At 38.8% G+C, this 21,455-nt stretch overlaps 1 protein-coding gene across 4 annotated transcripts; it reads left to right on the forward strand.

The window, feature by feature from the left end:
* Positions 1-1,933: 1,933 nt before the first annotated feature.
* Positions 1,934-19,509, forward strand: bin2b (bridging integrator 2b). 4 transcript variants are annotated; one of them, XM_007560884.2, is made up of 13 exons: positions 1,934-2,041; positions 2,290-2,464; positions 4,328-4,408; positions 9,024-9,078; positions 9,412-9,506; positions 11,114-11,209; positions 12,297-12,404; positions 12,487-12,572; positions 12,688-12,763; positions 12,850-12,932; positions 15,656-16,310; positions 17,139-17,231; positions 19,148-19,509. In XM_007560884.2, exons 2-13 carry the CDS (start codon positions 2,372-2,374, stop codon positions 19,259-19,261), a joined length of 1,635 nt encoding a protein of 544 aa, XP_007560946.1. In that variant the 5' UTR covers positions 1,934-2,041; positions 2,290-2,371; the 3' UTR covers positions 19,262-19,509. The 4 variants fall into 4 exon arrangements, with proteins under 4 accessions (XP_007560946.1, XP_016531267.1, XP_016531268.1 ...); XM_016675781.1 differs by lacking the exon at positions 1,934-2,041 and adding an exon at positions 2,048-2,178 and having other exon boundaries at positions 2,265-2,464; XM_016675782.1 differs by lacking the exon at positions 1,934-2,041 and adding an exon at positions 2,048-2,178.
* The last annotated feature ends 1,946 nt before the right edge of the window (positions 19,510-21,455 follow it).

Below are 21,455 nucleotides of genomic sequence, written 5' to 3' on the forward strand. Positions count from 1 at the left end.
GGAAGCGTATCGATGGGGAAAAGGCAGACTGACATAAACCTTTTAAAAACAACGGAAACAATTGCGGTATTCCGATTATTGAAATTTAAAAGTGCTGTGTTGTTCTATCACCCCGTTTCATACCGGACCACTTACAGCTCCGGTGTTAAAATGAACGCTCTCTATCGAGGTATCACCATGGAGGGATTTCTTTATTTAAATGGGTTCATTTTTCAGAGGGATACAAAGTCAGGGTATCGTGATTTAAGTAATTACATGTTTATAAGATCGATTTTCTGTTGTCCTTCCATGGAAGCGGGCAGCTTTCAAACGGAAATAAAATACTTTTTAATATAAGTTGCTGCTTAACATGATCACAGAACTGCCAAAACATACGTACAAAAATACCAGACAAAGTGAATCACAGCAACGTCATCAGCCGGTGTGCTGAACTGATGCGGTGAAGCTACCAGTAGCAGGAGCGGAGCTGCGCCAAGAAGCTACAAATACTGAATAGAAGAAGAGCTGCCATCGATACAGTTGCAGCCAAGCATGATTTAATGTTACACAATACAGTTTTATCAAGTTGCTCAAAGTCTAAACTGGTATTGTTGTGATTGTAAGGTGTAAAGTTTACCTTCGACCAAACGCCCCCCAAAGGCATCCCAGCGCCCCCCTTTTGTAAAAACTTCCGCCAGCGCCCCCTGCCGTCCTCTGAACGCCCCCCGGGGGGCGGTACCGCCCACGTTGAGAACCGCTATTGTAAACTATTATAATGTATTGAGTTCTGCTCCAGGACAAGGGATTTTACAGGCACCATCCATCTACTACTATGTTTAAAATAAAAAAACTATTCAGCAAACACCAGGAAAATATACATTGTTGTGTTCACATGTACGGAGCCCTCCAGGGGACATGGGGAATTTTTTTTTCTTTTGCGTTCCCTCAAAAGAAAAAAAAAATCCCCATGTCCCCCGGAGGGCTCCGTACACATGACCCACGTTAGTTTAGTCAGATATTTGAAAAAATATATATTTTGTGTATATTTTATTCAAATTTTGTGCTTTATCCATAGGACCTGTTTTGTCCCTATTCTCAAGAATCATTATCTCCACCCATTCTNTCTGGGATCTGACGGAGTTGACGAAATGCCAAACTACCTCAATTTATATGTTATTCTGAAGGAGGCCATATTGTAGCTCATCAGCTCCATTAAATCTTTACAGTATACTAAAATTAAGCATTTATTTCACAAAATTTCATCAAAGTTTTGTAAATTGTCAGTCATGGTGTTGACACATCGTGGTTGTAACGAGCAATTTAGGAATAAAACAGAAGAAAAGAACTAAAGAATAACATAAGCTAACCAGAGCTGCCTATCCCTCTTACGAAAGGAAGAGATCATGGGGTCCTCAGAAGTTCTGTTGCCCCCCAATAATGCCTGATTTTTTTTTTACATTCTTTTTATGTCTGACTGTGTTGACAAAAACTATGGACAAATTTCAATAGAGTTGGAAAATATATAAAAATGATTTTTAATTCAATTTACTGATACTTTTATTATTATTTATATGAATACTTATGCTTAATTGTCATAATATATTATCTTAGTATTCCTTTAATTGTTTTAAACTATTATAATGTATTGAGTTCTGCTCCAGGACAAGGGATTTTACAGGCACCATCCACCTACTACTATGTTTAAAATAAAAAACTATTCAGCAAACACCAGGAAAATATACATTGTTGTGCTCACATCTACGGAGCCCTCCAGGGGACATGGGGATTTTTTTTTTTCTTTTGCGTTCCCTCAAAAGAAAAAAAAATCCCCATGTCCCCCGGAGGGCTCCGTACACATGACCCAGGTTAGTTTAGTCAGATATTTGAAAATATATATATTTTGTGTATATTTTATTCAAATTTTGTGCTTTATCCATAGGACCTGTTTTGTCCCTATTCTCAAGAATCATTATCTCCACCCATTCTAAAGCTAAACCTGCGTCACGCTGCTAAATCAGAACCGCGTCAGTAGAGGAACGTCAATTACTGCCGTCGCCTCCAGGTGAGTGGTGCTGTTACCAGAAGAAAAGGCCCCACGGGTGGGAAAAGTTTCTCAACAACGACAGTAATGTTTCTGGGACAAATCAGGACTCGCAGAACGGGCCTACAAGTTCGAACAAGACGTGGAGACAGCCGCTGGTGTTGTTGATGATGATGAAGATGATGTCAGAATGACTCCTCTACCGCTGAGCAGGTCCTGATCTCTGCTGTGTTTATTTCGTAAGTGTGTCTTGTTGCTCCACCTCCAAGCGCCTTGAGCGGAGCCCGCAGTCGAGTCGCACTGAGGAAGCGGCAGACGTGAGGAGAACTGAGCCGAGAACTGAGCTGAGAGATGGCCGAGAATAAAGTGGGTCCGAACCTCCAGGCTGGAGCTGGATTCCTCGCCAAGCGGGTCCAGAAGTCCTTTAGTAGAGCACAGGAGAAGGTAAACTGAGACCGGTTGCTTTTTTTTTCTTTTGTGTGTCTCCATTTATTCTCATAAATAGGCGTTAAACTCCGTCATTAAGCAGTCTACTGGAGAATATCTCTACCAGCCCTGTTGAATCTTGTTGGGATGCAGAACTTCTCTAGAACTGTAGCTCTGGACGCGCCCTCCCAGGCAGGGCATGCTGCAGCTGCCGTTATTTCACTCTAGATGACTCGGATTAAAGCATGCAGAATCTCATCATGGATGTTATCTGTTCCTCCAGAGAAAAGACCAAACTTAATCTTCTCAGAGTTCAGCCTATGAAAATCCTAACTTGCTCACTTTCAGCTGTTCAAAAAGAAAACTAGTTTGCTCTGTTCTGTGTTGTGAAGGTAGAAGCTATTCCACTGTGCGGACATACAAAAGTTGCCACTTCCTGACTGTTCACTTCCTCTTGTTGCTGTCTTTCTCACTCAGTTTGTGGTTGACTGGTTTGATTTTTGGTGCTCCACCTCTATAGAAAAACAACAATGTTGCGTACTATAAATGAGAGGCTTCGGTGAGGGATTATGTGGTATATATATCCAGACAGACAAACGAAATGGGGGCGGAGGGGAATTCAGAAGTTTTGTTTTACATGTTAAGCTGAAAACCAGCTGCATTCAGTGGAAGGTAAAGGCCACATTTATCTTGTTTGGCTAAGAATTTGCTGCATGTTTGAGTATCAGTGTGTCAGGATAAGCAGGGCTGGACCAACTTATCTACTACCTTATTAATAGCTGGGCTGGAATTTTATATCTGCTGATAAATTAGGTCAATATTTGCCATAAAATAAACCAGACAATATGTGAGTGGCCGCTAAAGGTCAGTAAGTGGGGTTCCGCTCTTTGTGTTGCTTTTGGAACAATGAGTCTGGGCAGCAGTGGAGACGCTGCCCAGGATCCACTGAAACATCACATTTATTTAGTTTCATACGTATCCAGACTAAGAGCAACAACAATTTCCAGTCTAAGCATTTCCATCAGGAGCATAGAGCAATCTATTGAAAACAGAAATTAATAAAATTTGATAACATGTAGAGGCATGTGCTTTGAGGCATTAGAAAAACCTGAAGTGAATTTGCTTCTGTTTCTTAATCCTTAAAAACTGGAAACCAGTAGATGAGCCGGAACTTATCTTCAAAAATGTTACGTTAAACTTCACAAGTTGGCAAAGACCAACAATAAAAAGAATATATGATCTGTTTGATAATTGAAACTTGAATTGATCTATTATATAGTTTTATTAAAGTGTGATTAATTGCAATTAATGAAGTACAGCCCCTAAAATGAACTAGAGTCCCACCTCTACTACAAATACCTGGAGATCAGACGTTGCATTCCTAAGAGAAAGCTGCTTCCTTGAACCTCTCAGAAGAATCTCACCTGATGGAAAAGCGTTTTTTTTGTTGTTGTTCTTTTCTGAACCACAGATAGCACAAACACTTTATCAAAGTTTTACACTGAGATGTAAAATTTGAATGTGCAAGGTTAAGGAAATCCTGATTTAATGACATTGCATTGATCTAAATAACAGTAACCTGACTTTCCTATTTGAAGTGTATTTGGCTAAAAAGTAAGAAGCCTGTTTTAGGATTTCTAATGCTAAATGCCTAATGTACCAAAGCTTAACATTATTAATGAATTTATTAAAAAAATCAGAGGCTATAAAAAGTCTTTGCCTTAAATGCCCTCCTGTCACTGGTCAACTTTAAAGGTTTAAGAATAGATACAGTTCTGCACTTTGTCCTACTTTTCTTCACATTCTAGACAAAATGTTAATTTTGCAGCTTTATAACTCTGTATCACATATTAATCATTTAAATGTCCAATTGTTTCCCAGGTTCTTCAGAAACTGGGCAAAACCATGGAGACCAAAGATGAACAGTTTGAGCTCTGCTTCCAGAACCTCAACAAACAGCAGGTACTGCCACACCTCTGGCCAATCAGAATCTGCTGCTGCTTCCAGTGTGTTCTTCAATAGTTCAGCGGCACGTCTTACAGCCTCCTCACAAACAGTCTTCTTGCGATTAGCGATCCATGGGGACTAAACAATCAGTATTTTGTTTCTGATGTTGCAATGGAGCCAACACACAAGTTCAGACAATCAGCTTGGCCTTGATTTGAGGATCTGGAACATATTCAAGAACTTTTTTTCTTCTCATCTCATTTTGCTTAGTTTCAGTTCTCTGTAGCAGAAGTGTGAATAGGTTACTATCATTTAGAAAGCAACAGCTTTTTTGTTTTCTGCAGATTCAGATCAATTCTTGAAGAGGAATCTTTTGGTATGCTAGACAAAAATAATTGAACACCCCACTTGTTATTACTGCAGCCTTGTTTAGGTGGTCTAGCTTTAGCTTTTTAGTTCATGTTAGCCAAATGATCCTGTCGAATTACTGACCAAGTTTACTCACTTTATTACATATTGAGGAGAAAAAAAACAAATCGAAGTTTATTTGTATAGCACATTTCAGCAATGTGGCAGTTCAAGGTACTATATTTAGTCTTGATTTAAAGGAACTCAGTGTTTCGGCTGTTGTGCAGTTTTCTTGAAGTTTGTTCTAGATTTGTGGTAGATAGAAGCTGAATGCTGCTTCTCCATTAAACACAACTTGGCACCTTTCTTGTATAACATTGGTAACGCAGATAGACAAGGATGTGCAGGGTTTCCCTCAGTGCATTATAAGCCTGGTGGGCCACCAGGCTTTACTTGTGCCCACACTAGGCTAAGCATTGCTTTTTTTTTTTTTTAAACTTTTTTTATGTTTGCATTTTTTAAGACTTCACAGTTGGTGTTCAGATATTAATCTTCCAATCCTTCAATAATAACTATCAAGTGATATTTTAAATTTTTTTGTCAACTTTAAACATTTTTAACCGTTGGCACTAGCGCCCAACCACCAGGCTTAACAAGTTTTCTGGGGGAAACCTTGATGTGATGTGAGATCATGTTGAGTGGCATTTTTTGTTTAAACAAATGCAAAAAGCTATGATCCAGTTTTATTCCAAGGCTTTTAGGTTAAGCTGTGCAACTGAATGTACTCTATAGAGTTACTGTCAGGGATTAGCAGCACAAAGTATCTATAACCAAGTACTACAACAATTTATGTAGTCTTACCAGGCAGTTTGTTGAATTCATCAAATGACATGATAACAACTCGGTGCGTTCAGGTATCGAGAAGGGGTAATGACAACAGGTTCAAACAGAGCAAGAAAGAGAACTTAAAGCTGCAGTATGTAGCTTTTGTAAAACATGTTTTTTTTTGTTTTATTTATTTATTTATTTAATTTCTTTTACATATTTGTTAAAACTGTCACCATGTCATGACAGTAAGACATAAGACGGTCTGTGAAAAGATCAGTCTCCTCCACCTCCTCTCTTGAGCCACTATTGCCGTTTGAAGAAATGCACAGCTCTGACGAAGGACAACCAATCAAAGCCAGAAGGAGGGGCTTAGTGCTGTCAATCATCCTTGTGTCCTTGCTGTTCAATGTGTTAATGGCAGAGAAACAACTTACTGCTACAGGATAGCCGTTTATCAGTGTCATCAGTGGCCAACTGGCTTCAGCATTAATGACAGGTTCTGCTATCAGGAAGAAGCTGTAGCATACAAATTAGGGGAGGGGCAGGATGGGATGAACAGGCATGCAAGGCTTGATTGGCAGCACTAAGACCCGCCTCCTAGCTCTGACTGGTTGTTTCTAGTTAGCACTGGAAGAAGGTAAAGGAGCAAAAACAATTTCACATTTCATCTGTGTCATACCAAACTGTCACCACATAGTGACAGTTTTAACAAATGTATAAAAAGAAAAACTTTTTTTAAAGTTACATACTGCAGCTTTAAGTGATGATGAATAACTGTTGTCAGATGAACTGGTCTAAGTAGCTCAGAAACTGCTGGTCTGCTGGGAATCTCATGGACAAACATAAATACTTAGTGAGGAGGAGTAAATGCTTTGATGATGTCATAGAATACACAAAGTGGTTTGAGATAATATAAAGTCTGCAGTGGGTCAAATAACAACCAAAAAATGCAGAATGTGCAGACATGACCTGGTCGGCCGGTTTGTCAGTCAAACCTCTCACAGGAAAAAAGAAAAGCACAGTGGTTGATTTTTAGACCTTTGCAGAGATTAACATCAGTGGATAAGATCGGCTTCACATGTAAAAATCAGCCGATCACCGATCTCCCAAAATGAAGGAAATCTGCACCGATAAATCGGTGCACCCCTGCTCCTGCCTCCTATAAAACAAGCTGAACTAATTGAGTAATAAGTTATATATTATTATATAAATCGACCTGACACTAATTTAGCAGATGTACAAATTGCATGGATGGATGATTTTAATTTGACTATTATTAATAATAACAACTAATATTTAAAAGCAGCGTAGGTAACCTAAATGCAGTTCAATTTCTTTTTATTCAAATTGAATCAAATAAAGTGTCTTAGTATAATTTTCTGAGGTAAATGAAGCAAGTTAAAGTGTATTTTAAGTTCCTAAGGTTTTATATAAATTATTCTGTCCTTTGTTGTATTTGCTGTTATTGATTTTCTTGTCTGTATGGCCGCCAATACAATCCTCTAATGAGCATTTTTCATCTGTAATAAAACAATTTACCAAATTTATTTGAATATAAACCTCTGCAGTCCTTTATTTTCAAAAATTGAAACAAAAAATAACTCTGTTCAAGGCTACTTGTATTGATTTCCATGGGTAGGTTACCACTCATAATATGCAGGAGGCTCTTATTTGTTATTTTTATGTGACCGTGAAGCTCTGACATCTGTTCATCTGTGTCTGTTACTCTATTTGAGCTACTTTAACCATTAGCTTGTTGGCTAATGCTAGCAAAGTGGTCTCTGCTTACACCTGCTGACAAGCTTAACTTTTTTCACCTTTCTCTTGCTGCTAACTGTTGCGTTTGGTGTATTCTCCAGTTGCCCCTTTTAGCTAGGCTCTGTTTTGTTAGTACCTGTTTAATTTTTATATTTCTGAGAGATAACAAGTAAAAGTCTGTTGTAAAAGAAAAGTGTCGAAGAGCAACAGGAAGAAAGTTCACAGAGTGACTTGCTTGCTGCTTTCACTTCATTATCTCAACTGTTACAACTATTTAAAGAGTAACTGCTATGATTCACCCTCAACCCAGTGTTTACATCCCTGCTACTGTTTTTTCATGGGTTTTTTCCTTTTCTCATTTCTATGCAGAAACCTATGTGTACATTTTTAAATTATCCTGATCAGTTGCTCATTTCTTTAAATCTGATAATGATTTATTTGAAAACTGTACTGTTCTTATATTTTTCCTACATTGGAAATTTTCCCAAATTACACAGTCTCTTAAGCTTATTTTTCTATTTTTTCAGCTTTGTGTTAATATGCATGCTTGTAATTGTCACTGCCACTGTGCCTCATTTCTGCTTAAAAATAAAAAACAACGGTTTGGAGTGAATACTGTGGATAAAACAGGAAATGTTACACCACCAGTTTGGCAATATTTTAGGTATTTGGGGGAAAAATATTATCTATCGACAATTATTGATATCGCTGAAGTCTTTAAGAAACTATGTCTCCTACAGTAGCAATTACCTAAAAGTAAGTAAATTATTCAGTATAAAAGAGGAATTTGTTTGGTCCTCTCTTGCACGTTGACAGAACCGACAGAAATCAAGCTGCTTAGAGATATAGATGAATACATATTTTATGTATCAAAACATTTGTAATTTATTCAGTTGTAATTTATGCCATATTTTCATAGATGTCAGATTTAAAAAAGAGGGTCCCACAGATTCCAGCTCATCCCACATTAAAATGGTACAAGTTGTTTTGTGGACATGACTGGATGCATAGTAATGGTGCCTGCAGGAGAGCTAGCTTCTGCTAGCACGTCACTAGCTACAGCGGCTAGTAGGCGCTGTCCTATCCACTAATATAGACCACTGCATAAGAATTTTCTACGACGGCTTGCTATGGCCAATGTAGATAAGGGGGGGAATGGTAGTAAACATGGCAATAAAACCTCAGAAATTTTATAGAACAAACTTGGACATTCTCAGAACTCAAAAAGTTGAACATCTGCAAGAAAAAACTTTCAGATTAATTTCAGAAATGTTCTAGGGGAAACATTGGAAATTTTCTGAGCTCAAAGTTGAAAATGTTTGACTTTTGAAACTTCTAAGTTGTTTTTTTTTCTACAACATTTCTGAGACTAACCTGAAAGTTTCAAAGCTTTTTCTTACAAGACCAGAGAATTCCAAGTTTTCTTCTAGAAAATGTCTCGAGTTTAATCTAAATGTTTTGGGGTTTTTTTTGCAGAAATGTACTCTCTTTTTTTCTATCTACCATATGTTGTCATAATTTCCCAAGTGTGGGCCATAAAGGATACTTTCTGTTTGCTGATGGGAATAAGCTCCAAAAAGCAATGCAGAACACCTGAAACATAGTAGCAATAATGTGAGGTTGCCAAGGAAACTATGAAGCAAAAGTGTGACTTTGGTTAATTTCTTGGTTTTGTCTTGTTTTCCTCTGGCCACAGATCGACGGAACCAGGTTGTTTAAAGACGTGAAGGCGTACTATGCGGCGGTGAAAAGTGAGTTTACACACATTGCATGTGCTGCATTCAGGCTGGACGTTGGCCGATGCTAGTGAGGTGAAAAGAGAAGTGAATTTTATCTATTCCTAAATTCTGACGGCTTTCGCAATTCTGTCTGCGTTGCTGGGCTGCAGGACAGAAAAGCAAAAGCTCACTGTTTTAAAAAAAAATCAGCAGACGCAGCGCTGCATGTATGACTCATCCAGTCAGGAAACAACAAGCTGTTTAGCACAATGCCTTCTCAGGGCTCCGTACAGCTGAAGCTGAAACTGGTGGAATAGCAATAAGTTTTATAATGACTTTTCTAAGACCTGCAACGTTTTTCCACAGCTGTGCATGAAACATCCAAGCGACTGTCCCTGACCCTGAGAGAAGTGTATGAGTCAGACTGGGACGGTGTGGACGACCTTGCTGTCATTACAGAGGTGAGGATTTTGTTCATTATGATATCTAATGTGAAATTGTGCAAAATGAAGTGGAATTGTTTAAATGTACTTATTTAAAAAAAGAAGAAGAAGAATAGCATTTGCTCATAGACCTCCTTATTCTGCTACTCCTATATAAAATGAGGCAGGGTTTTCCCTCGGTGTATTATAAGCCTGGCGGGCCACCAGGCTTTACTTGTGCCCCCACCAGGCTAAGCATTGCTTATTTATTTAAGTCTTATAAAATGTTTGCATTTTTTAAGATGTTATAGTTGGTGTTCAGGTATTAATTGTCCAATCTTTCAATAACACATAGTTATCAAGTGATACTTTCAAATTTCCTGTCAACTTTAAGCATTTTTTGGTGACATTTTGCTTGATGAGGTGTGCATAAGACCCACATGATGCCGTCATAAACACGACACATCTGTCATGAACATGACGGAGTCTTTATGAATGTCTCTGACTGTTGTCATGAAGTGTCGTTCGGTAAATAATGACACTTTTAATGCAAAGTTGCTTTAAAAGTTGCATTTTCAGTCCATTAAAAGTGCCAACTTTGTATTATTTTTTAAATAATGACACTTTAATGCAAAGTCGGCACTTTTAATAGACTTTCAATGCAACTTTTAAAGCAACTTTGCATTAAAAGTGTCATTATTTACCGAATGACACTTCATGACAACTGTCAGAGACATTCATAAAGACTTCTTTATGTTCATAACGGGTGCTGTCATGTTTATGACGGCGTCATGTTGGTCTTGTGAACACCTCGTCAAATAAGTGTTACCCATTTTTAGCTGAAAAACACAACGGGCTGCTAGATGAATGACTGCCCTAAAGCCCAACCACTGGGCTTAGCACGTTTTCTGGGGGAAACCTGGTGATGCAATTCTGAAATTTGATAAATTTGTTTACAGTTTAAACTGAACATGTCACGTGTTGACATAAACAAAGGTTTTGAATGAGAAGGAAGAAAAAATATGGTCTAATCTACCCCTTCTCTCAAAATTCAGCTTGCTACACCACAATCAACTAAACATCAATTGACCATCCATACAGATACGACTTTAAAAATGAAACAGGCAACATTAACAAAACAGAACTTGCATCATGTAAGTCCACAAATGCAGCTCCCAGGTCAGTTTAAACCTGTGGAGAAGTTTTAAAGCAGAGACAGAATATACAGCAGGACACAAAATCCACAATATTTGGCCTTTATAAAAACATGGCAAGGAAAAAAAACATTTTCTAAAGAAAGCAGTGAGTCGCGTTTTCAGTTTGTCTCAAGCTCTGAAGGAGAAACGGAAAACATCATCTGTGATCTGAGCAGATGAAACTAAAGTTTATCTTCTTGGCTGAATGTGGAAGATGAGACGCCATCTTGGATTCTGTCATGCTGCCCCCTCATGAATCAAGTCCAGTTAGAAGCTGAAATACAACATGAATTTTTCACCATTTTTACATTTTATGAATTTATCTATGTTTGCTATATTGCAAGTTTTCAGGCTTTAAATTGACTTTTTTTAAATTCAAGATTGTTGTTTCTATACAATGATTCTTTTAATGTAGTTTTTGGACTGACTGACTCTTCTCCTGTGCTTCAGAGTGAGGACTTGCTATGGAACGACTTTGAGGAGAAAATAAGTGACCAGCTCGTCCGCACCATGGAGAACTACACCAGCCAGTTTCCTGAGGTCAAGGTAAGGGAAAAAAAAAAAACTTTATTTATCCCAAAAGGAAATTAAATGTTGTCTTAAGTTTCTTCGGAGTCGTTGTGGACGGTGATTCTGTGGGGAGGAACGGCGTTCAGCAGCTGTGTTTCCGATACAGATGTGCCTGACTCATCTGTTTCAGATTTTCTAGACACTGTTTGTTTTCTCTACGGTTATAAATCTGACAGATATTAATGAATCAAAAATCTAATTGTTATGGAAAAAAAAAACAAATGTTCAACATAGCATCTGCTGTTTGGTGCATTTGAGGACCAGAAATAGTGGGAATTCTCTGTATTGATACATTTAATGAACTTGAAAAGGAAAAATTAGATTTCTACCTGGTTATGACTATTTGTAGTTGACCAATAGATATTGGTTAATTGTGTTGTTGCTGTATTTCTGTATGAAAATTGATATTCTACCAGAGAGGTGAGCAACCTGCGGTTCTTTGCTTCCAGTGGCTCTTAATAACTTTGACAAAAAGTCACAAAGAGCCAACTAATGTTTTTAAACATAGCTGTGTTCTTTAACCTACTTTTAAAATATTTTTAAAGTTTAGGGTTTAGTTTGTTTTAAGAATCAGAAATAAACTTATAGGACAAAATTGAGTCCCCACCCAAAAAAATTCCTTTGATTTTGAGAGCTCACAATGTGCAGACACTAAGTATGTAAATAAACTTTAGAGAATATAAATTGGAGAATTTTAAAAAAAAGTTTACACAAATGCTGACATCCCATAGAAGAAAATATATCCATCCACTTTATTGGAAAAATGTTGTCTGTCTTTATTTTAAAATGTGAAAACAAAAATAAAAAGGTGTTGTGTTTTTTTAAGCATGAGAACAAGTTTTCTTCCATAAAAGTATTCATCAAAAAAGCAGCTGTTTTTCATATAACATTTGTGGCTCTAAACAAGTTTTATTTAGCTAGACAGAGGACAAAATGGCTCTTTCTATTCTACGTAATGCAGACCTCCGTTTTATCACTGGTTTTTTTTTTTCATTATTTTTTGTTAGCTCATCTTCTTTTTGTGGTCATTGTAATGAGCGTTTTTTTAATTTGCTTTTTTCAGGACCGGGTTGCGAAGCGGGGACGTAAACTGGTGGACTACGATTCAGCTCGTCACCACCTGGAAGCTCTGCAGAGCGCCAAGAAAAAGGACGAAGCCAAAATCACCAAGGTAACATAAATGAACGTGGCGGCTTAAAGCTGGGATTTCGCTTTTTTATTTTCCCAACGTTCTTTCTAATCCTGCTTATCAGGCAGAGGAGGAGTTCAACAAAGCGCAGAATGTCTTTGAGGAGATAAATAACGAGCTGCGGGAGGAGCTGCCTGTTCTCTACCAGAGGTATCAGCAGCAGTAACTCAACACAGACTCAGATTAGCTGGAATCTGTGTGGAAAAACGAAAACTTTGTCTTATGGACGAAGTTCAAATTTGATGTGGTTTCTCTGTGTCTGCAGTCGAATCGGCTGCTACGTCACCGTGTTCCAGAACATCTCGAACCTGAGAGATGTCTTCTATAAGGAAATGAGCGTGGTAAGAATCCCACTCCTGCTGTGCGAACATGCAAAAAGACTCCAGAAGGTCCTCCTGTAATCACCTTGAGTTTCTTCTTTTTACAGCTAAACCGGGAACTTTACAATGTGATGAAGAAGCTGGAGACTCAGCACTCGGGCAAAAATTTCATCATCAAGGGTTTGAGTAGGTAGGGCAATGCTTTTACATTTGCTTTATTCATGGCTGCTGTGAAGCCCAAAATGTACCAGACTTTGGTTTAAACCAGATGGTCAGACTCCTTGAACATCTCAACCATCAGTTCAATCATCACTGAGACTGTAATAGGCGGCGAGATGCAAATTGATAATTCCATGGTCAAACCTTGAGATCCAAGCTTTTTTTTTATCAGTTATTGTGGGGAAGCATAAACAGCATCTACTGGGTAGAGCAATAAAAAAAAAAATATTCAGACAGATTTCAGAGAAACTGGCCACTGAAGAGTACACACACAAAATGACATCATCAGAGCATCGACAACTGGGCGCTCACGGCCGTCCCATGGTCCCACGGCCCCACCCTTATTCATGCCCACATACTGAGGAACACACTGCCAATAGAGACACAAAACCAAATGCAGACCTCTGTACCACAAAGCATCATTCCATTGGCCGAACTTTGGACACAAAACCGAGTAAAGCTGTTGACTCTTCTTCTTTTTAAGTGTCTCACATTTAAATAATTACATTGCTTTGCTTCTACAAAGCAGAGACTCCTCTCTGAAGAGAGGCTGTCCCTGAACCCAAAATGCTTTGGTAATCAGATAGGCTCTTTGTTTATGGAAGAGATTCTTGCTGTGAAACATGGGAGGGGCTCGGCGTGATGGCTGGGTACGTCACAGGTTGGCCTGACTCTGCAGGATACAGCGACTTATGAAGATTACAAGGGGATTTCTGGAGCATGTTGTAGTGTTTGACTCATAGCTCTGGTTGTTATTCCTAAAGATAATAACCCAAAATATTTCATAGCAGCCCTTTAACGACAGTAAAAAGCTGTAATCCAGTTGGAGTTAGGCTTATGTTCAATTTTGCTAAACATATGGCTGTCACAGAACGAAGCAGACGCTTTGAGAAACACTTTAAGGAAGAAGGTCTTTGCATAACAGTTCAATATTTTTTTAGCACAATATACTGATTCACAGAAAATGTCATTGAGTGCTGAGTTCTCACAAATCAAGGTTGTGCTTCATACCAAGGCTATTCCTCAGAAATGTTATAAAATGACCAGGACTTCATCATTATTATAGTGCTCACAAAAAGGTCAAATCAGCTTTAGATGTATACATATTTGATCAACAAAACCAACATGTAGAAATGTTGGTGCCCTTGTAGGAGCAGATGCTTGCAACAATGAATTTCACCTCAAAGGTTGGAGGCAGCGGTCTGCAGGCGTAAGGTCAACTGACACCATATTTTTATATTTGTATCATGTTCGAATAAAATTTCATTTCATTTCATTTCAACCAGGCAACAGCTCAGCCTGTCTGCTCAAATATTTAACATCTGAAGCTCTGCTTTTGCAGAGGGGCTGGACTCCCTTGTGCACTGAGTTACTCCGGGAATCATGTTGGGAGTGTGTGGAAGTGCGATACCGCAGCAGAGTTCCCTTCCATAAACAAATGCCTAACACACAGGGGTGTAAATTAGCACCCCCCAGTGGCCAAATGCGGGTGTCGGTATGACGCAGTGTATGAATTTGAGCAGTGCACCCGCCACCGTGGTGGGTTGGCATTTTGAACAGGAAATGCCAACCCACCATTGGCATTTTGAACTCCTGTCCAAACTCATACCGGTGGCTGTATGGTGCCTGAGGCCGCCACAATTTAACAAAGTATATAAAAAAAATCATTTTTATCAACCACAGTGGTCCATTGGTTGATTTTTATGGATGGACATTGGGCTTATCCAATGAAATTCCTCAGTGCTCACACAGGTGTGTGTGAGAGTGAGTCTGGCTGGAGGAAGCCAACACGAAGCTCTCAGGCAGTCAGAAAAACACTGGACTAACAAAAGAAGGATGATGATAAACATAGAATTAATAATGAAGACTTTTTTTTGGATGTCTGTAATAAGAATTGTGAATTTAAATGGAAAACCTTAAAAGTTAGGAGGGTAAATAAAACGGTTAGGAAACAGCTATTAATACCATTTAAAAATATTTAAAAATGACAAGAGACACATCTTCACTATAGTATCTGTGGAAACTGGTGCCAAAATGTAGAAATGCTCAGCATAAGAAATTATTGCAAGAATGTTGGGGTTGTGTAGTTAAAGTTTTCTGTTAGTAATTATTTAAAGTAAATCATGGACACCTTAACAGAGGCGTAGTGCAATAAGTTTATGTTAAATTAGTCTGTATAAGTACATAGTACGGTAAATCGGTTTTCTTAGAGTTGAAAATAAATCATGTTTTATATACACTGAGCAAAAACATAAACGCCCCATGTCAAATGTAAGAGTTTTATGAACATTTGGGTTACTCAATGTATAGAGAAACTCAAAATATATTTTCAGTAATTACTGATCTTCATATTGGCATTGATAACTTCATGGTATGGCCATTTATAGCAGATTTGAAGATTATAGGTGTTAGGTGGCCTTTAATTGTCCAGTTCAAGGATTGTCCAGCTGTTTCTCACTGGACATATCCAACCCATGCACGGAGTAAAAAAACAACTCGCTGAGTAATGCTCACTGACAGCAAGTTGGATTAATAATTATACACAAATCAAGAAAAATATTACTTTTATACAATAAATGTCATTGTAATCGCACCATGTTGTGTGTTAAAGAATCAGTCTGATTTTTATTTGATGTGCTCACATTTGTCCTTTATTTTCTGAGCCAATACTCTCTTCTCTCTCTTCTCAAACAGCTCAACTACCAAGTCAAAGAAAAGAAGGTCCCTGGCCATCTCCAACCCCATCCCCTGCAACACGGCTTTCCCAGCTGACCATGTCTCCATCCATTCCTCCACCCAAAACGGCAAAGAGGCTGCTCCAACTTCCCCCGTCCAACAGACTCAAAGTGTTTCTGAAGAAGACACTGCCCCAGAGGAGAGAGCCGCCCCATCTGAAAGTGTCACTTCATCAGACTCGGATCTCAGCTCCAGCGGTGTGAATACACCCAAGAGGCAATCTGTGTGCGACAATGAGAACAGCAGCAAGAGCACACGCAATGAGAGTCCGGAGGACCTGGAGGCAGAGCTCGCCACCAATCAGTCGGATGACTCTGGACTCGGGGTGCCAAAGTCTGAGGCGGCGAATCAGGAACTGTCCAGCCCCTCTGATATGGCAGATGGCGATGATGTGCAAAGTCTCGACCAGAGCCCTGTGGACGATCAGTCATCAGAGGAGGCCAAACCCGAACCTCCGCCTGTTCCGGCTCCCCGCCACTCCTTCCACTCCACAGACCAACAGCCTCTGCTACCTGCCGAAGGGGAGCATCAGATGGAAACGTCAGACAATCCAGAGACCGCAGAGGAGAGAGATGACTTGAGTTCTCAGAATCCACCTGGCTTTCTCTACAAGGTCTACATCACTGCTGTCCAGTGGCAACACAAAATTAAACTTGTTACTTTTCTCCATGTTCTCCCAAAAAATATCCCAGTCCAAAATCAGACCCATTGTAAAAGAGGAGAGAATTCAGTTTTTTTTTGTTTTTTTTTAATTAAGAAGTTGCATATACTCTCTATTGGATAGTAAAACGCCCCATAGAGGACAGGAGGCATTCCTTCACAAGCAACTCTCAAATGCACCATGGTCTATTTTGTATAAAATCACATTGATAACAAATGTTAATTTAAAATTGTACATACACCTTAAAGATCCCCAATGAAAACATGTTTATAGGTTCTTAACCATTTGGAGCAGAAAACGGGTTGAAAGTTGATCTCTTAACTGTATGGTGATGTTTGTTGGTGTCACTGGAGATGGGACTGCACATTAATATGGCCATTTATTAATAATTCAGACTAACAGACAACCAAAACAGAAAACGATATTACCCCATGAAAATAACTCAAAAATAGTTCTAATAATGTCTTACAGAAAGTTTCTGTCATGTTTGTATTAGAGCAGGAATGGAAAGCCCACATTTGAACTGTTATGTTTGTGGTGCATTTATGGCCCCCAAAAATTAGATAAAACTCTATATAACTCCGAGATATTAAGAGAAATGGAAACCCTTACAAAAACTTTATTCTGTAGCAGAAGGACTTTAGTTTTTAAAATACCAAATACATTATTGCAAGGGAACAAAATAATTCCTGTGAACAGGAAAATTTTCTTTTTTATTGAGTTGGAATTGAAAATCTGTCACTTTTGAACAAAAAATGAAACTATCTTATTTTCCTCCAGGCGGTGGCGACAGAGAGCAATGAATCCTCTGAAGAAGGCCAGCTGCAGTTTGAACAAGGAGACGTCATCCTGGTGCTAGCTGACACCCAAGAAGTTGGTCTTTCTCTCTCTCTTTCTTTGTGCGTGTGTGTGTGCGTGCGTGGGTGTGTGTGCGTGTTCTCACAGAGCATATCTCGCCTTACATCATGCTGCTGCTCACATTGAGGATGACACCCTTCCTGTAAACTTTTGACCTAACAAGTAATTTCAGACCAAATACATTATGGAAACTTTTTAGCCTTCAGTTGTAAGCATTCAGCCTTTTTTTCCCCCCGCTTTTCATCATATGCTCATGAGGAGTTTTTGCCATTTTCTCAGAATAATTTTTACTGCAAATAAAATAAACAAGGAAAAAATGTGTTTAGATCCTAATTAATTTTTTAGACAATCCAGCTCCTCTGTTTACCATCGTAAGTTCAACAGAAACTGGATCAGTTCCTGGTTCCTTTGCCTCTTCTACACATTTTGTCATGTTACAGCCACAAACCTTTATGTATTTTTGGAATGTTGTGTGATGGAGCAGTACAAAGTAGTGTGTAATTGTAAAGTGGAATGAAAATCTTCTTTTCCTTTCAACTTCTCCCTTTAGGGGTCGCCACAGTGAGTCATCTGTCTACATGTAACCCTGTCTTGTGCATCTTCTTCTCTCACACCAACTATCTTCATGTTCCCTTTCACTCCATCCATAAATCTGCTCTCTGGTCTTCCTCTTTGTCGGTTCCATCCTCAGCATCCTTCTGCTGATGTATTTCCTCTGTACATGTCCAAACCATCTCAGTCTGGCTTCTCAGACTTTACCGCTAACATCTGACACGAGCTGTCAGTCAGATGCTGACTGACAGCTCCATTTTTGTCACCTCCAAAGAGAACCTCTTGTCATCAAACTATACTGCTACTCACAGATGCCCACTTCTAACCTCAGGCTTCCTTTAACAACTCTTTCTCATAACTTCATTGATTGACTCATCAACTTTCTACCTCTGTAGACTTCCCCCTTGTTCTTGAAAATTGGCACCAGCACACTTCTCCTCCGTTCTTCAGACATCTCCTCTCTCTCATTGAACACTAGTTAAAAACTCACTGTTGTCTCTCCTGGACTCTTCCACTCCTCCACAGGTATATCTGCCTTTCTACTCTTCATCGTTTTCCATGTCTTTCCTGCTTCATCCTTACTAAACTTTACTTCCTGATCCACAGTAGCTGCTTCGTCTCCTTTTTGTTCTTTCATTTTCTTCAATCTATCAACTTTTTAAAGTACTCCATCCATCTTACTTTAACACTTTTTGAATGCGTCAACAATTTCATCTTGATTCTTAACCTGTTCACCTGTTGGTCATCCTTCCTGTCTCCATCTCTTGCCAACCTATATAAATCATCCTCTCCCTCCTGACTGTCCACCCTGTTATCAGAGTCAGTGTTTGTTTGGCCTGACCTTCCTCTACCTTCACTTTATGCTGATGTCCCTGTACTCCTGGTGACTCTTCAGGCCTCACATTGTCCCACTTCTTCTATGTTGCTCTTTCTCTCGTTATATTTTGTTTTTTCTTTTCTCTCTTTCTAACAAAAACTGGATGACAAAAGTCTTCAGTTTGGTTCTTTGGTCTGAACTAGGCTAGCCCTTTTATTGAAAGATAAGTTTGTTTAGAGATTGTATAACTCATTTTACTATTTTTGTGTTGTTTTCATTTCTTTTGGATTTTCAAAAAATCTCTTCCAGTTCCATAGTCAAATGTTCATTTAGAATTTAAAGTTTATAGATCTTTGAGAACATGCACTTGCATTATAATACCATTCCCATTATTTTACTTGAAAATGATCTCAAAGTTTATCGATTATCACAATAACTTCTGGGACAGTTTATCGTCCAGCATAATTTATCATAATGGTCGAAGAAGTGGTTGTGAGTGTGTATTGTATGCAAAGTGGGTGTGTGATCTAAGCTGTGTTTTCCATCTGTTTGTGTCTGGCAGCTGGACGGCCTGCTGATGGGGATCAGGGAGGAGAGCTGGAAGCAGCATCAGGATCTGGACCACCACTCTGGGATCTTCTCAGGAAGCCTGGTCGGGCCGCTGCAGGCGGACTGAGGCCGCCGGCCCTCTGACGTTCCTCCTTCCTCTGAGCTGATACTGGGTCACATGATGATGATGCAACCTGTGGAACAAACGGGACCAAGCTGATGAACATTACATAAGTGTTGTTTGAAAAAGTTCCAGTATTTTCACCTCTTTATGTTTTTACAAGATTTCTACAAGCCACTGTGAAACGATCTTTGAAAGCTGTGTTTTTAATATTTTACAAAAAAAAATCAATAAAGTTCTAAATGATGGGGGAAGGTTGTTTTTTTTAAGTAAGACCTGGGTTAATACACCAATGGATTTATGTGCTGCTATATAAATGGTGGATTTTTACAAACTAACTGAAATTATGTGCACTGTAAACACAGACACCTGCAGCTCATCACCATTTGCCAAGGATGTGAAAATATTCCAAAACTCTGGAAACACACGGGGGGGGAAAGACAGCTGAACTATGAAAGCTGAACAAAGAAAGATTGAGCTAAAAATTTGTTGGACAAAAAAAAGCCAAATTTTGTTGAAAGCAATAAAAAAAAAGTAAAACATCCACCTGTGTGAGTGCTTTGCATGCATATTTGTCTTTGTAAAGAAAACCATGTTTCATTTTTCTTAATTATGACAGTTTTTGTTTTCTGATTGTTTTATTACACAAATCTTCAATAAAGAACATTAAAGATTTAGGTGGTTGCCTGAAGAGAGAAAAAAAAACATTCAGCCCAGGACACATTTGTAAATAAGATGGTTTTACTCTGGCTAGAAGAAAAAAGACCAAGTTTTAAAAAGTGAACTGAACATTTACAAGCCATAGAATTTTGAAACAAAGCCAACTTGTTCAGTTGAGCTAAACCTGGGGTGCTCAGAGTGCGGCCCAGGGTCGTCTATGGTCCCCTGAAGTATTTTGTTCGGCCCCTGACCACCATCCTGGATGGAGCAAAGTTGATTCAGATGGACACTTTATTTTTACCATTTATTTTCAGAGACAGACACTGTAGGACTGCGTTTGTATTGGGAATTCACATGGAAAAAAAAACAACATAATTATAAACCCATAACTATCAATGAAGGATGATGAAAGATGGATATTCAGGGAGAGGTGAGAGGTCCAAGGTAAAAACAGTTATATTTATCTTGACAGCATGTCCGCTGATCCCTAATAAGTCTTACATTTATGCATCAAATTAAGGCCTTAAAATGACTTAAATTCCTTTCAAAAACCAAGTTGGCCTGAATATATTGATCATAGGTCTTAAATTTTCTTTTGGCAGGATTATTTTATTTGTAATATATTCTATGTAGTTTTGTTTTCTCGTCTTTTTTGCTTTCTGTGACTCACTGGTTCTAGCTAACTAGCTGTTGTGTTGTCTACCTTGTGTGAGTTAAAGTTTGTTGGCAGTTATCTGGATGAAGTTATTACGTTTCTTTGGACATGCAGGTCTTAAATTCCATAAGTATTGACCTTAAAAAGTCTTAGATTTGAGTTGGTGAAACCTGCATAAACCCTGCGGTAGAACAACCCGATGGTGAAAAACCTTTTTATGTTTTAGATCTATGGTGGTTTACAGATCCTATTTCTGCAAAAATTCTTTGTTTGAATAAAATCCTGCGTGGTTAGTCTATTATTGAGCAGATTAATGTTTATTTTTAAAATTCTCTTGTGAAAAAAAAAAGAGTATGCTCCTTCCCCCTCAAGTTCTTTCAACGTCACAATTTTGGAGCATGTGGCAAAAAGTTTGGACACTTCTGATCCTAACAGCTGGTGATCCGTTTGTTTTGTTTGTTTGTTTTATCAGGGGGCTTATGCATAATTCATAGACATGCACAGCCATGAAGAGATTAATGCTAAAAAGGAGATATTCTCAGTGGAGCACTCTGGGCTTTGCTCCAGTATGAATCTAATTTATTGCTACTTGTCCTGTATTTTTTTCAGAGCGGGGCCCTAACTGGGTGAGGACATGTCAGAGGCTTGTTTCCTCCCTGCTGACCTTGCGCTGCTCTGCTCTGCGCTGCTCTGCTTGTTTGCAGTGTGAGTTTTCCTTCGGGCTCCTCTGAGGTCACTTGGGGCTCCATGCTGCCATGACGCAGCTCCATCAGTACGCAGCTTTAACGTGAAGAGGCACATGGTGGATAAACAGAAAAAGCTCCTATCAGCTATAGTCTCAACCCCTGCACGGTCGCATTTTTAGAGTTCACTCTGTGTAAACAC

Source organism: Poecilia formosa, unplaced genomic scaffold (genome assembly GCF_000485575.1).
Source record: "Poecilia formosa unplaced genomic scaffold, Poecilia_formosa-5.1.2 Scaffold121, whole genome shotgun sequence".
NCBI lineage: Eukaryota > Metazoa > Chordata > Actinopteri > Cyprinodontiformes > Poeciliidae > Poecilia > Poecilia formosa.